Here is a 16,516-nt window from a genome sequence, read left to right as displayed (position 1 = left end):
TTTAGTCACAAATATTTTCCCGGAAATAACTTTTTCCACCCTGATTTTCAGGGATTGCAAACCTAGATATTCTATAACCTATTTAGAGCACTGATAATATGTTTGGAACTAGTAAAGGTACTAACAAATTAGTCCTTTGAATATATTGTGTAACGGGGATGTTTGCGACATTTCCTTTTCTCTTAATATTAAATGTTGCTTGCTGCTTCTCGACTTTCTGAGTAAGGATCATATGTATTATGTACTATTCGCAGTGTAATTTCTGCAACGGTCTGTAAACTGATATCAATGAAATTACTTGCATTCTTCGCTTCCAGACGGGCGCTGTGAGTTTGCTCAAACCCTTCATGGGTCGGCCTCGTATTTCATTACTTTGAGGATTGGCTGACTAGACAGCCTCCGAACTCCCTGGTACGCCAGAGGGTGGTGAGGGCATGCTCTACCTCTCGAAACGCTCTCGTATGGTCCCGCGTATATAGCCACTGCCGGAGATGTTCTACTCATTGTATTCTCGTGGTGTGTTGTCTACTGAATTGAGATGATGAAAAGCGAATGTTCAGCGCCTAAAGCGGGTTGTGGGTATGGCGGATTCACCTAAAGGGATTGAAAAACCCTGTTTTCGAACCAGTGGTGCGCATGGGCTCCATGATCCTGAGAGGACAAATGGAGTATGAACCGATTGTTGGTCACCGGTTACCACAGGACTGCGTCTAACATTGCTCCATTGCCCTGTGGATTAAACCTCTAGGTCAAAGGTTCCGGGGGGGGGTTGGGCCTCTAAAAAACCCACCTGTTTCGGTTTGACGACCCGGAAATCATCTCAGCTCACACGCCAATCGAATGATGACTACTTTGTGCAGTGCATATATATATTGGTCCCCTTTGCACCAACGTTTTCGTGTTTAAGTTTATGATAAAAATACTGAGAAGCCTCCTGCAATATCCAGTCTATGAGTGACAAAGTCACAAGTAAAAATAGCTTGTCAGTCCGTGGTTAACCTTTTTTACCTGTAGAGTAGATGATTCCTTACTATTTGAAGGACAAATATACTTCGGAGTAGTTCGGTCTTTAGTACCTTGTTACTGTATAACATGATTTTCAGAGGTTGCAGACATCTATGTTATTACTACTTTGTTTTACATACACTTTAATGGTTCGTCGTTCTCCACTTCTTTGAGACTATGTAAAATAACTAGTTTGGTTGATTCCCAATATTTTAAACTCAAAGGAGTTCTGAAGTTCACCTTCACCCAAACCAGTGCCGTATAATGGTTTAGTGGCTTGAAATTTAATATATTCTGCTCTCATTTGGTAGATTATAAGTTTGAACCCCGTTCCTCTTCTCTTAAGAAACCGGGTATTATCATTACAACTCAAAAACATTGGGGCTTAAAGTTGGGGACACAAACTTGTAATTCCTAAATGAGTTTCTTGTCTTGGTTCATACTTATAAAGTCACAAAGTCGAAATGCCAGTCGTATCTCGTCTTCAAGTATCGAATGTTACTCCTGGCTGTTAACTATGTTACCAGATTAGCTAGGTCCTCCAACCACAATTAAGGTATTCAATGAACCATACTAAACAGAAGTTTAATTTAATAAGTAAATAATGTTTTTAAGGGAATAAATGCTTATATTTACTTAGAGACTACTCTTAGACTTCGGTTCATACGCGATTAAGTAGATTACGTTCGTTGTAAAAACACAATAATAATGCGCTGTTCACGTTTTTTTATTCCTTAGTGTTTTGGGACTGTAAAAACAAGAGGTCTGTTATGACTTTTTCCTTTTTCGGATTATTGTGAATGGGGAAGAATTTATACTATCATAAGTTTGGAAATATACATTGAAATGTACTCGTTTGAAGGGAATTACAAATCTAAGCGGTCATTAGTGTTTGATCATACTCAAAAGGTAATGTATTTATTTACTTATTTTAACAAACATAACATTTTCGGGTTGTGATAAATTTGTTTTATTTCATAGAATCGTTGTTGGCTACATACAAACTGTATAAGATGTATTCATTACATAAAAAACAAACGTAACTCATAGGATAGCACTATGTTCCCCATGTTTTGTTTACAAAACATGGATAAATACTTCTTAGGAGTCCCATACTATGATGAAACGTCCAGTGCTCCTTGGTTTTCAGTTGTCTAACTAAAGCAATCCTTTGGTGTTAAACTATGGGATTGTAACATGTATTTGAAGACGTTCAGCGAGCTGACGGGACCCGAAAATGATCTCAGTAATTCTGGTATATCTGTTATGTATCCTCCTCTCAGAGTCTGAATCTTGATTTTAGTGTACGAGTTGCTACACCACATGATTATGGTGAGATGAAATTCTCAAGAAAAATTCCAGGATGATGAGAGTAGTACAAATATCAGTAGTAGTAGAAAACACTAGGCTTAAGAAATCTGATTCTAGAAGAATGAAGGATAAGTTCACTGAATAAACTGTTTTGGATAACGTTGAAACTCAAGATCCAGTACAAAGCAGAGTGAATTCACCTGTATTATCGCAAGCGATTCTGAGTTGTACCATTCAGCGTCTTCAGACATCAGTTATTGCGTTCGCACAGATTGCAGTAGTCGATGACTGTGGATTAATACCAAGCTTTATTTTGACTTACTCCGGTACTAGTAAATATTGCGAGTCGAGGTTGTCAGTGACCAAATATACACGATAAATATGCCAACCACCACAATCGATAAAGGTTCACCATATCATCAACTGATTTGCTATCTTCACCTGGTACCATGCATCTAATCTCAGCATTGGTCACTTAGTGGTGTCAGTGTACACGAGTACTGCTTCGAAAGCATCTAACCTACGATTGATCATATCTGTTAACCGTAAAGTAAGAAAAGACGATTCATCGCTCTTGCTTTGTAATAGAGTACTTATGGTTTCTAATTGTCATATTTTAAGGCTGATTATTATTGGTCAACTTAATTAAATCCCTAACAACAATCTTTTTTATTTGACAAATTGTTTTTCCTCCCTACATCTTCACAGTTGTCAACCCATGCGCTTGTTCAAAAAACGCGTGAAGAACGAAGGTCACGAGAAGTAAGTATCATATCATACAATTTATTTGTTTAAAACAAGATATGAAATTGACGTTATATTTTGTTATACTTATTGATTGTTTCGTTTATATACGAACCAAAGTTATACACTATCCAGTTGAAGACAGATGAAATGACTTAAAAAGTGACTACAGTAGCAAGAACTGGTTCTCAATGTTTTGTTTAGTTACTGAATACCTACATACTGTATATTTTTCTTATCCCCTTCACTCATGGTTTGATTGTTGATATGAAGCATTGCTCGTTTATCCTGGGACCACCAGGTAAGTAATGCAGTTGTTAGGAAACGGGTACTAAGTAAGGATGACAAATCGATTAATGAAGTAGTGTAACTTCATCAGTTGAGATGGCTGGGACACGTATTACGTATGCCCAACCACCATCTGCCCCGACGTGCAATGTTTTATGGTGTATGAGTAGGTTGTAAGAAAGCTAGGGTTGGCCAGACCAAAACGTGACACAAACCCATGTAGTCACTGATAAGTGGACTAAGCCATGTTGGTAGGTGTAGACTACCTGGTTGGGACTCGCGAGATGATAGCATTCGATGGTTAGAGACCTTGAATGACATGGCTCAAAATGGTTTGCAATGGCAAAGGTGCATCCACTCTTTGTGTTCTCCCAAATTCTAATCTTCTGAATTCTTCATGTCCATTTCTTTTTTCTCTTTCCAAATTTATTTCACTGTATGCTTATACTCTTACTACTTCTACCACTATGGGATTTGAATCGCCAACTGGATCTCTGTGCTAACGTGGTATGGCAACTCGAACTGATGTACGTACGTACGAAGTTCTATGTTGTGACTGACTGACTGTTGATATGAATGTACTTTTATCCTACATTTTAACAGTGATGCTTGTCAGCCTGGTGTACCTGCATCGTACTGTTGATGTTTTTACTTGGGCTCAATCTAAGTATTCATTGCTTCAAACCTCAAAACGTTAACCATTAGGTTGTTTAATCATGGTATTCACAGCTTTTTCAATAGTTATTATTTATTACTTTTGTTGTCAGTATTTGAACTGTCGTTTCACCACTCACCAACAGATTAAACCCCCAAACTTCCTACTTTTTTTCGGAATTTTGCTTTAAGGACACTGTAAATAAATACAAACAAAAAATCCACATCTAATACTTTCGTTCAGCGTTTCTCTTAATTTTGGCCTAATTTTTATTGATTTGGATTTAAACTAACAATTATACTTGTAGTACTGTCGTGTGTGCTACTGATGTCGACAGATATAAGTAGTATGTATCATCAATCGAAAGTGAGATAATTGACAGCAGAAGGTTAATAAAATCGAAGAAAAGAGAATGAGGACAAAGAATAGTTGGTGTGGAAACGAAAGAACAATAAAGTCTTAGACGATTGATTGACATTTTCCAAACGAATTATTTGCTGTATGGTTCTCAGATTTTACGAAGATGTTCTTTAATTTTGTATTCAAATACATTCGATTGTTCTCACTTGTGTTCTCATTCACTACAGTACAACAATACTTGTGTATGACATATAAACCCCCAAATGCCCTGGTACGGCTGAGAGTGGGGAGGGTTCGCTCTCGCTCTCGAAATGCTCTCACATGGCCACACTTATATAGCCTCTGTCAGGGAAGTCCTACTCACTGCCTTCTCGTGACATTGCTGTTGTTTACGAAAGTGAGAGCTCGAAAAGCGAATGTTTGGCGCTTTAACCGGGTTGGTGGACACAGAAAGGTCACCTAGGGGAGTGGGAAAATCCTGATTCCAAACCAATGGTGCACATGGGCTCCAGTATCCTGTGGGAACAAATGGCGTATGAAACAATTGTTGATCACCGTCTACCATGGGACTGCATCTCCTCACGATGCTCCACTGTTTTGTGGGTCAGACCTTTAAGTCAAAGGCTCCGGATGTGGGCCCCTAAGAAAACCACGTGCTTCAGTTTGGGTACCTGAGTAGTATCACAGCCCTCACACAAATCAAATGAGATTTGTGTGACGCATATGTATCTGGTGCTTCGTTGTACCAATATTTATGTGTTTAAATAAATAAATGAATAAAATAAACACGATGAAAACTAAGAATTGTAAAGTAGTATTAAACTTGTCTTCTCACAAAAATTGTGTTGATATGGTTTGTTTATCACCAAAGTAATATGATATTGTTCTTTCACAATCCCATCATTTTCTATATGTATCTTTGATCAGAATATGGTCAAGCAAGAACGTTCCGCTACTAAAATTCAAAGATGTATTCGAGATTATGTTGAACGAATTAAAGTGGTAAGATTTCAAACTTAACCAATAACTTGCATTTTTTTAAAAAAATTATCAATAAATATTGAGTATTGTTTTGCTCCAATGATATTGTGGTCTTTGTAGCTGGTTGTTGTTAGTTTATAGGATATCGAGCTCATTATTATGCGGATTTGATTAGTTGTCAACCAATTTAGTCTGTTCATCTGTACATAATGTGGAATACAATAAATATACAGAAGCGTGTAGAACTGAGTAATAATGCCAGGATGTTTGGGATGCGTTTCTCCCTCTCTCAATGTAAATTGTTACTCCAGGACTGGCCTGCGTCAACACCTGAACTAAGGATAGGGAGTGAAGTAGTCGAACGCGTCGACAACTTCACTTATTTTGGAAGTCTGGTAAGCTCTAATGGGTTGGTGTCTGACGAAATCTCAGCACGGATTCAAAAATCTCGTTTGGCTTTTGCCAACTTACGTCACCTATGGCGAAGACGAGATATCCGTCTATCAGTTAAGGGACGAGTATACTGCACAGCAGTTCGCTCTGTTCTACTTTACGGCTGTGAAACGTGGCCATTAAGAGTAGAAGATACTCGTAAGTTACTAGTATTTGATCACAGATGCCTTAGAAATATTGCTCGCATGTGCTGGGATCACCGTGTATGTAATAGTGAGGTTAGACTAAGGGTATTAGGGAATGATGGTAAATCAGTTGATGAGGTGATGAATCTTCATCGACTGAGATGGTTGGGTCACGTGTTACGTATGCCTTAACACCGATTACCACGACGCGCTATGCTGACTAGTGTAGGGGATGGTTGGAAGAGAGTTAGGAGCGGCCAAACCAAAACATGGCATTAGTGCTTGCAGTCACTAACTTCTAGTCTGAGCCATGTTGGTAGATGCAGAATACCTGGTTGGTGTCCACGTGACTATGATGATCTGATTTATTTATATATAAACTCAGTATGTTTGAAATATACGATTCGTACCATGAAGGCTGAGATTGGCGTTCTGGACTTGACAGTCAGGGCCAGACAGAAAAAGGACCAATCAGGACTCTAGACTGCTCGTGCTGGTGTGTAAGTCAGCTTATCTAAATTTGGCAATCGTATTTCGAGATAGTTGTATAAGTTAAGGACATAACAACAGGTTCAATGGTTTAATCAGTTGACATTAAATCATTTAAGACTATAAGATCAGAAACCCGTATCTGATAAACGTGTCATATTATCAAGAAAGAAAAACCTAGTTCATATAAGTACTACATTATAATTTATCAAAATTGTTCGATTATATTTGGAATATTTAAAAGTTCACAGGTCATCATTTCAGTATTTTCATCAAACAAAACTGCCATGTCTGTGTAATTGAAAAAATTTTGATATTGTAAACTAAATTATCAAAGTTTAAAAGTAGAAAATATCATTTCTATAGAAGTGTCGACTTTCAACAACGAGTTTGTGAGCCTAAACCGGCCTTCCTACATACATTGACTTATTTAACTGAATTCTATTTATAGAGGTCTTTCAGAACAAGAATTGGATGTAGTTCAATAATGAAATTTATTTTAAAAGTTACGTTTGAATTTCATATCAAATTTATATTTCATAAACGGCCGAGAGTGGGGAGAGTCCGCTCCCCCTCTCGAAATGCTCTTACACGGCCACGCGTATACAGCCTCTGTCAGGAATGTCCTACTCATTGCCTTCTCGTATGTTGTTTACGAAATTGAGAGCACGAAAAGCGAATGTCCGGCGCTTTAACCGGGTTGGTGGACACAGAAAGTCCATCTAGGGGAGTGGGAAAACCCTGATTCCAAACCAATGGTGCACATGGGCTCCAGTATCCTGAAGGAATAAATGGCGTATGAATCAATCGTTGACCACCGTCTACCATGAGACTGCATCTCCTCACGATGCTCCACTGTTTTGTGGATCAGACCTTTAGGTCAAAGGCTCCGGGTGTGACTACCTAAGAAAACCACCTGCTTCAGTTTGGTAACCTGGGCAGTATCATATCCCTTACACAATTATATGAAATGACAATTTTTTGTGTGGCGCATATATATCTGGTGCCCCCTTGTACCAATATTTATGTGTAAATATATTTACTCAGTTTCATCATTCTTTTTCTCCCCTTTCTCTCGCCGATGAACATTCTTTTCATTTTCTAGAAACGTTACTTTATTGAATTATTCAATGAATTATCTAATCAATTAGGTGATACAATAAATAAATCTGATTTCAATGTAGAACATGAATTTGAACATAAATTAATGAAGTTACTTCAATGTTTCAATACATGCTATCGCGGTAAAAGTCCAGATCAAAGACATCTTGTAAGTCAGAATGTATGTATTTGTTGTTGTTGTGTAAAAAAATAGTCAAATGTGAACTGGAACGCTGTTTCATTCTGTTTACAACTCACCTTTGTCATAAATACAACTCAAGTAATAGAGTATGGAATTATGTTACTCAGCTTTGAAATACACTTCCATGAGGACCAGTTGTACTACTTTGGATTGTTAAACTGAAGTAGTTTCTTTTCGGAATCGAAGCCTGAACCATAATGGTTAGAAGTTGATTGCGTTGAACAGTAAGCCACTGTAATCCACCAAATTGCTGTTAGAGATGTAATGGATGTTGTCACTTCTCGGTTGGCCACACCATGGAAGAATGCTTCTTGAAAAACCCTAAAAGAAGACTGGATTATTAATGGTATTGACGGCTTTTGAGCGTGTCTGCAGAGCACAGGACAACCGTCTGAGGCTGGTCACGCACTATCTTTTAGCAAGTAGTTCATGGTTAAAGATTTTGCCATGTGGTTAGTGTAGTCTGCCATTTTTGAGGTGAAAATCTTTTAAGCTTATCCTCCCATTTTTGGAAGGAAATATTACTTCAGATACTGTGATAATGAGGTATGGCAACTTGAACCGATGTACATCAGTATATGTTCTATGTTGTGACTGACCACTGTTTGTTTGAAGAAGACATCCTGATACCGTCACACCTTAGTACAGGTGGTATTATAACTTCTTCAGTTCTTAGGTTTGTTGCTTTCAACATTACCGATTTCCAGCCGACTAGCCTGGAGTGATAAAACTTATAGGAACCAATTTTCTAACCAATAAACCTCGATTGGGTCATTATGATATGATAGCCTAACAACACAACATCAAAGTATTAACCACAGTCGACACCATAATCCACTAAAACTCTTTGAATACCCCTTAATCTAGTGGATATTGACTTCAATCTTCGGTAAATCATTCCAAGGTAGATACTGATGCCTCCTATAATAATTAGTTCCAAATAGGAAAAAATAAGGGAACCTGCTCAAACCTTATGGGCTATCTACTTTCCGACTGTGAACATAAAGCAATAAATTTTGCTGTCAATTACTACCAAAATTCAAAGGGAACTACCATAGTGGTTAATTTACTTTCCTTCTAGCGACAAAAATTGTAATATTTACAAAAGTGATCAAAAATCTCTTCCAATAAAAATGAACAACAGCTTCTATTCATACTTCTTTAATATTTTTAAATTAAATTGGTTATAAGATAGGAGAGATATCTGTTTCGTCCTAGTTTGGTGCTCTTCAGCAGTATGTGCTCAATTTTATTGTTTTCTTTTCTCTGTATTCATTCCCATAGTTTACTGTTTGTCGTTTATTATTGTCTAAACATGGGAAAGATGCACAAATCAGTTGGTTAACTAATGGTTCTATGGATCATATTTTCACATTAGGGAATTCATTATTAATCAATATCAAGTAAGTTTTTATCATATCTGTTTCCATGAGGCTGTTTTTTTAATGTTTTAAGCTTGTATGTATGATCTAATGGTTAGTATTAACAGTAGGTTTCATTTATTTTTATCAGTCCATACTAATAATGAGGTAACTTGAATTCTTTAAATTCCAATTTTATTATATGTGATCAGTTAGGTTCTTTTTTTAGAAGCTCTTTGAATTTCTTTGTAAATGTATCTTTCTGCTGCCTCAGTCATATTGTTCTTTAGGAATTTTAACGAATCATCTAAGATCATTTATTTGAACACATAAATATTGGTACAACGAAGCACCAGATAAATATGCGCCACATAAATCTCATTTGATTTGTGTGAGGGCTGTGATACTACCCGGGTGCCCAAACCGAAGCAGGTGGTTTTCCTAGGGGCCCACATCCGGAGCCTTTGACTTAAAGGTCTGACCCACAAGGCAGTAGAGCATCGTGAGGAGATGCAGTCCCATGGTAGACGGTGATCAACGATTGATTCATACGCCATTTGTTCCCACAGGATACTGGAGCCCATGTGCACCATTGGTTTGGAATCAGGATTTTCCCACTCCCCTAGGTGACCTTTCTGTGTCCACCAACCCGGTTAAAGCGCCAAACATTCGCTTTTCGAGCTCTCACTTTCGTAAACAACAGTAATGTCACGAGAAGGCAGTGAGTAGGACTTCCCTGACAGAGGCTGTATACTCGTGGCCGTGTAAGATCATTTGGAGAGGGAGACCGGACTCTCCCTACTCTCGGCCGTACCAGGGCATTTGGGAGCACATACTTGTCTTTGTTCATTGTAATCACACCTCAGTCGAATAATGATAATGTTTTCACTTTGCATTGAAATCTGAAAAGCTTCTTGGTGATCTTTAGATAATACTTTTGACTGTGGAATTTAAAATATCTTGTATTGATTATTAATATCAAGAGATTTTAATTAAACTTGCTTTTCTTTATCCATTAGTTCTGTTGCAGAGAATTGATAATGTAAATTCTCGAACTGAGTTTCTGTATCGATTCTGTCAATGTATCTTCTTGGAATGTAAGATTTTAATCGAATTGAAAGTCCTTCCATCAATTCAAGACTAGATAGGTTTCAAATAAACTTCCCAAGATTTTCATGAATACTTTCGTATAGTTAATCTTTAAAAAGGGTTTTTAATGATGTTTTCTCAAGGTTTATACATACTTCTGTATAGATATCTCGGAGGAAAATCTAAAACTCGATTTCATGTTTCCTACTTCCTAATAGTGATCAGAGTTTACTATTATTATTAGCTTTATTCAATATCAATATAGATTTCTCGGTACAAAGTATTTCAACTAGTTTCCGTTCCCTGTTTATTGATCGATCTCGACGTTAAATATTGAGTGATCGCCAATTAAATGTTAGCAGTTCAGGAATCGAAATCTGAATAATGTGCATTATTTTCTATGCATATTGCCAGCAACCACGATGTCTCTACTTGGGCCTTTTTGTAACTTGTACAGCGAAAGGTAGCAGGTTTTTCACAAACGCAACTGAATAGGTTTTGTAATTATTTGACATAATGATCTGTTAAAACAAACAAAAAACACAACTTGTTAAAGCATCCAGCTAGATGACAGGAACGGGTAGCCCAGATATTCAAGCAGGCCGCCTGAACAGCTATGAAATGTGTTAGTCAGTTGTAACCCAAATAGCTGAGTGACAACAAAAAGGTGTTCCTTCTAGACAATTAGCATTTGCAACAATGTTGCTCTCCCATAATGTAAAGATGGGAGTTCGAAAAGGTCTTCCCTAAAATAGTATACCTCACCTTTTCAATACTATATCTTTTCTGGTATCCGTAGAATTACCCTTTCATGGTATAGGCAATCAGGAAGTGATAATCATCCACACACCTAACACTCTACTGGGATCTGTAAATCTTGAGCGGATCCCTTGATATTGTCTAAATAAGACAATATGCATCGTGGATTTCACTACTTACTAGCCATAATCCAAAAATATATCCAATTTTTATTTATAAGCTATTCGACATTGTTTAATGCTGTAGTGAACGAAAACTCAGGTACAGCAAACCAATTTATTGTTTTATTCAAAATCAAACAGTGCCTTTGTAAAATACGATGATCATATATTAAATACATTATTTGCATATCTTCCTTGGGTTGTCCTTTACATACTCCACCATTCTTCTGATCCTGTTTCTATTCCAATTGCTTTGTGTTTTCTTCCCTGTTTTCTTAATTTGAATCTCCTACTACTTAAGTCTGTCCGCACCACAATGTATTTATCCGTATAGAGATTGATCAGATTTAGTCTCGAATATCAACGATTGGATGATAAAAACCCTTACATGTAAGCAAGTTGTACACTATTTAAATTCAGTGGTTTAGTCGAAAATACACTGACATTTGAAGAGACAGGTAATAGGTTCAAGTCTCAGTGGCAACATAAACACGGAGATAGTGTTATATTCATCTGACGATTCCCAAATGAAACAAAACTCACTTCCAGGATTCCATTTCTAACTACCATCCAAAGTGTATATATTCTGTTTTAAAAATATACAGCTCAGAGACCCTAATGTGCAATCCTTTTCATTCTATACCACTTTCTAATATACAAATCAGTTTATATGATTTAATTCCTCTACTGTAAAACATTGAAATCTCTTTTTATTGTTTCATTCCCCCCCCTTCTATAGATATTTATCAAACCTCCCATCATTAACACCATCATCAAACTATACATTACCAATTCGTATATTTGAGGAATTATTCAACATCTTCATTGGAACATCATCATCTACAAAAATCTCTTTATATTCAAAACACCTATACTTTAGTATTGAATGGATATGTCGATATTTATCAAATCATCATTATTTTAATTATTTAGCTTATTTTATTGATCAACAATTACCAAGTACAGTTGGTTACTTTCAAGATGTCATTACACAATCACGTGTATTCGAACTGGTGGAATTTTTTAAATTACCAAAAGCTCGTGCTTTTATTAATCTATTAATTGCACCATTGAAATGTGCTTCTAACCTATCAGGAAATAGTAGTCAATTTTCGGTAGGTGATAATTTCTGCTTTTTTTTGATCTTTCATTGACATATATACTGATTGAATATTCTATTTTATTTAATACACTTAAAATCTCATACAATTTGATACTAAAACTAAGTATGCACTACTCAAGCCCCCAAATGCCCTGGTACGGCCGAGAGTGGGGAGAGTCCGGTCTCCCTCTTGAAATGTTCTCACATGGCCACGCGTATATAGCCTCTGTCAGGGAAGTCCTACCCACTGCCTTCTCGTGGCATTACTGTTGTTTACGAAATTGCGAGGACGAAAAGCGAATATCTGGCACTTTAACCGGGTTGGTGGACACGGAAAGTCCACCTAGAGGAGTTGGAAAACCCTCATTCCAAACCAACGGTGCACATGGGCTGACTGCAGTATCCTGTGGGAACAAATGGCGTATGAAACAATTGTTGGTCACCGTCTACCATGGGACTGCATCTCCCCACGATGCTCCACTGTTTTGTGGGTCAGACCTTTAGGTCAAAGGCTCGGGGTGTGGCCCCCTAGGAAAACCACCTGCTTCAGTTTGGTCACCTGGGCGGTACCAAAACCCTCACACAAATCTCATTTGATTTGTGTGACGCATATGTATCTGGTGCCTCTTTGTACCAATATTTATGTGTTCAAATAAATAAATAAATTCACCACTCAAAATAAAAGGAAAATACATTGAAAAGACAAAGCAGGAGAGGACAATGCAGTGAAAAAAACAACTGAACAACAATAAGAGATAAAGCTTGGTTACAAAATACAACCAAGAAAGACTTCTTTCAGTTAGTTAGGGGCAGCCAAACCAAAACGTAGCATCAGTCCATACAGTCACTAAATTCTGGTCTGAGCCATGTTGGTAGATTCAGACTACTTGGTTGGGGACCGCGCGACTATCATAATCAATGGTTGGAGTCTCTGGGTGACATGGCTCAGAATCGATTACAATGACGTCGGTGTATACACTGTTTGTCTTCCTTTAAACCGTGAGATTAAGATTGCTTTATACCTTTCTTTCTACAAACTAACTCTTTCTCCTTGTATCATATTCTTATATACAATCTATTTTTTGTATATTACTAGCATTGAAGTAACTGCTTCCATGAATTTGGTGTTAATCTTGTTGTTCTAATGAGATATGGCAACTTTGACCGATACATATATGTGCTTGATCCTACATTGTAACTGACTGACTTCTTTCAGTTAAGGAAGTGCCTCACTTTTATAAAAAAATCCTTAATATAAATCACATCAGGACAGCTAATGGCTTCTATTATGAGTCATCTTTGATGATATCTCAATCCATTGGGTAATGTCATCTTTAAGACAACCCCAACAAGGTAGTCGTGATGATACGACAGTCGCCAGTATTGTAAAGCTTTCTTTTGTGCCACAGCACCATGTTGATCACCTCGCTACTTTCTCCACCCAATCTTTTTTTCCCATTTCTTTTTTCTTTTAAATTTCCCTCTATTCATTATATTTAGAATCCAATGGTCGATTTGTATCGTGAACTTGTTTTCACAGCATTAAATGATATTCTCACACCAGCCATTGATGATTACAATACTTATACTATCGGTGAACGTGTTGTACGCAGTGTTGGCATAGAAATGTTTAAACTACCTAATATACATCAAATTGTTATTAATGGATGTTTAACAGAGGTTGAGAATAAAAATAGCCAATTAAATACTGAACAACGACAACAACAACCACATAATGGAACTATTTCATTGATTCCTTCTATCAGTACGTACGTTGTAACTTTTATATGTTTTGTTTTCACAATAATCATCGTATATGAATGCCTTTCTTTGCTATCAAGAATTAGCATCATTTGTAGTAGTTGTAAATGTTGTTTCATGCATACCTTTGGCGGTGGATACTTGTTTACATAACTAACTATTAGATTGATGTATAGTCCTCTCCTTTTTTCAATAACTCTGTAGGTCACCACTGTTCATTAATTATCACGTTCCTTGCTCTTGGATTTCTTGACATTATGCCCTAAACGATATGTTGGGGCTTCTATTCTTGAAACCCAGTTGTTATTATCGATGATTTGGGGTTTAGTTCATTTGAGCGTAAGGCAATTTCCAATCACAAACTATTAAGATGTCTTCTAATATGAACATGAATTAATGCTAACTCTGTAATGCATCCAGTGATATATGACAACACTTTAAAGTTAATAATCCACAAGTTAATAAGCAATAAAGAGGATCGAACTCTCAGGATATTACGAACAGAAGTCATAATTGAATTAGAACAACTCTGTACATATGGCAACAAAACCTTAGGACATAGGAAAATTAGCAAATTAAAGGGGACAACAAAATCAATCAGAAAACAGAGAAGCTGATGCTGGAATATCAACTGGACAAATTTTATCGTTACAAGAAGGAAATCTACGCTTATCAACAAAAATGAGTTAACCTATTTAAAACCAAATAAGTACTACTAGAAAAAGCTCTGACATTTTATACAATCCATGGTTTGCGTGTTTCTGAAAGCCACACTATTCATACATCAAGTAATTAAATATGTGACTGCAACTTCTGTAGTCTCATAAGTGAAGGTATTGCTCTGGGTTCGAAAGGGGGGGGTTCGCATTTCTTAGCTGATATAGTAGTCTGTGAGCTGAAAGGTACCAGGGCAACCTCCCGTAAAATGTTTGTAGTCTTTTATCGAAATAATTGGTTACTATCTTTTGGAACTGTTCAACCATTTCAGATTTATCTATCGTATCTGGCAACAGTAATGACTGATTATTCTGATTAATTTACACAGAACCACATTTAGGTACGGCTTTTGAGTTCTAATAAGTAGATATAAGTGATCGTTCTATGCAATTTCACTCTGACAATCGCTAACTCCTGTAAAGATTTCAAGTGAGTTTTCTAATAATATGGTAATTCGTCAATATGAACTCTACGTTGGGTACTTTTTTTATCGACCTTCTTTCAGTCAGGTATCAGTGGAAGGGATCATTTGAGTCGCTGATGATTCTAAAGTATATGTTTGGAATGCAACTGTACTTGGGATAAAAGCACATGTTTTTGCGTTGTAGTGGCGCTGAAAAAATTTAAGGAAAATAATCAAAGAAAGCTATAGTGACTTTCCGAAAAGAAAATGAATTCACTCAGTGGAATTTGACGAAAACTTTCATTCCCCGTTATATTGACACATATCGATAAAGTCTGTTATCCATTCGAAGAATAGTTTAGGGAATGTCACTGTACGTTTTCAGTGTCTTCCGAAGTTATGGCTGCTAGAAAATACATTCCAGCATGATACGAATACAACTATCAGCGAAAGTTACTAAGACAGTTTACGCAATGAATATGGACATTGCACAGCAACGATGCCGAAAAATGAAGTGGATGATAGTTCTAGGTAACCTTGGATTGTTGTCGAATGTTATCAAGAAGAATAAAAAGTTGATTCCAATTGCTTTCACACCAAATAGAGTGTAACTCAGTGCCAAGTGCACGAATGTGTACCTTATCTGTGCTAATGGGGTGTGGCAACTTGAAACGACTGATAGATGTACCAGGATCTACGTTGGGTATGACTTCCTGACCGACTGAAGTATTCGATAAAAGTAAATATCCCAAAATTGTTTTTAAATCCATCCATTGTTTTTTATTATTAAAACAGATTTATTACACCTTTTTGTGACTGTGGCTATACCTGGCATGTTAGTAAAATGTGATCCAACCACAACCACATTAAGTTCAACTGTTCATACAGCCGAATCATCAATGATACAAGATACTGATGAAGATGATGATGATAATCATGAAGAAGCAGTGACAGAGGAAGAAGGAGGTGATGAGTCATTGCCAGTTCTCTTAGCTACTGAATCTTACACACATTATACATGGTCTGGTTCACCTTTAGAAGCTGCGATAATTATACGTTTTGTTGCTTGGATGTTTATGCGTTGTTTAACGGAACCTCATCTGCCTATTGTTCGTCCAATTACTAATCATAAACCGTTACAACTACGAAGTGGACAAGAAGAAGAATTATCAGATGACGATGATGACAACAAGATTGATGATAATCATAATACAGTGAAGGGAGTGGGAATCAATGATCAGGAAATGAACATGTCAGCTGAATTTACTAGGAATACTAATAATTGTAGTATTATTTCAGAGGATCTCTCGTTCCAACCAGTATGTGTATATTTCTTATCTTTGTTTCTCTTTTGTCGAAAATGTTTTTTTTTCTGTGAGGCTTTTGGTTGTCTTTAAATAAATAATAAGTAAATTCAAATGTCCTGGCATGACCGAGAGTGGGGAGAGT

General features: G+C 36.8%; 1 protein-coding gene across 1 annotated transcript in view; it reads left to right on the top strand.

Annotated features, from left to right (window-relative positions):
* Positions 1-1,851: 1,851 nt before the first annotated feature.
* Positions 1,852-16,516, top strand: part of Smp_130650 (putative ubiquitin-protein ligase) — a gene marked incomplete at both ends in the record, with an annotated part of 57,136 nt that continues 42,471 nt past the window's right edge. The window contains 8 exons of the mRNA XM_018788940.1: positions 1,852-1,914; positions 3,025-3,078; positions 5,291-5,365; positions 7,517-7,681; positions 8,999-9,117; positions 11,824-12,199; positions 13,687-13,951; positions 15,863-16,386. Of these exons, the coding sequence (XP_018654433.1) occupies positions 1,852-1,914; positions 3,025-3,078; positions 5,291-5,365; positions 7,517-7,681; positions 8,999-9,117; positions 11,824-12,199; positions 13,687-13,951; positions 15,863-16,386 (1,641 nt within the window). The remainder of the gene's footprint in view (positions 1,915-3,024; positions 3,079-5,290; positions 5,366-7,516; positions 7,682-8,998; positions 9,118-11,823; positions 12,200-13,686; positions 13,952-15,862; positions 16,387-16,516) is intronic.

Source organism: Schistosoma mansoni, chromosome W (genome assembly GCF_000237925.1).
Source record: "Schistosoma mansoni strain Puerto Rico chromosome W, complete genome".
Lineage (NCBI taxonomy): Eukaryota > Metazoa > Platyhelminthes > Trematoda > Strigeidida > Schistosomatidae > Schistosoma > Schistosoma mansoni.
Note: the sequence above shows the minus strand (reverse complement) of the source record. Positions and strands in the feature narration are given on the sequence as shown.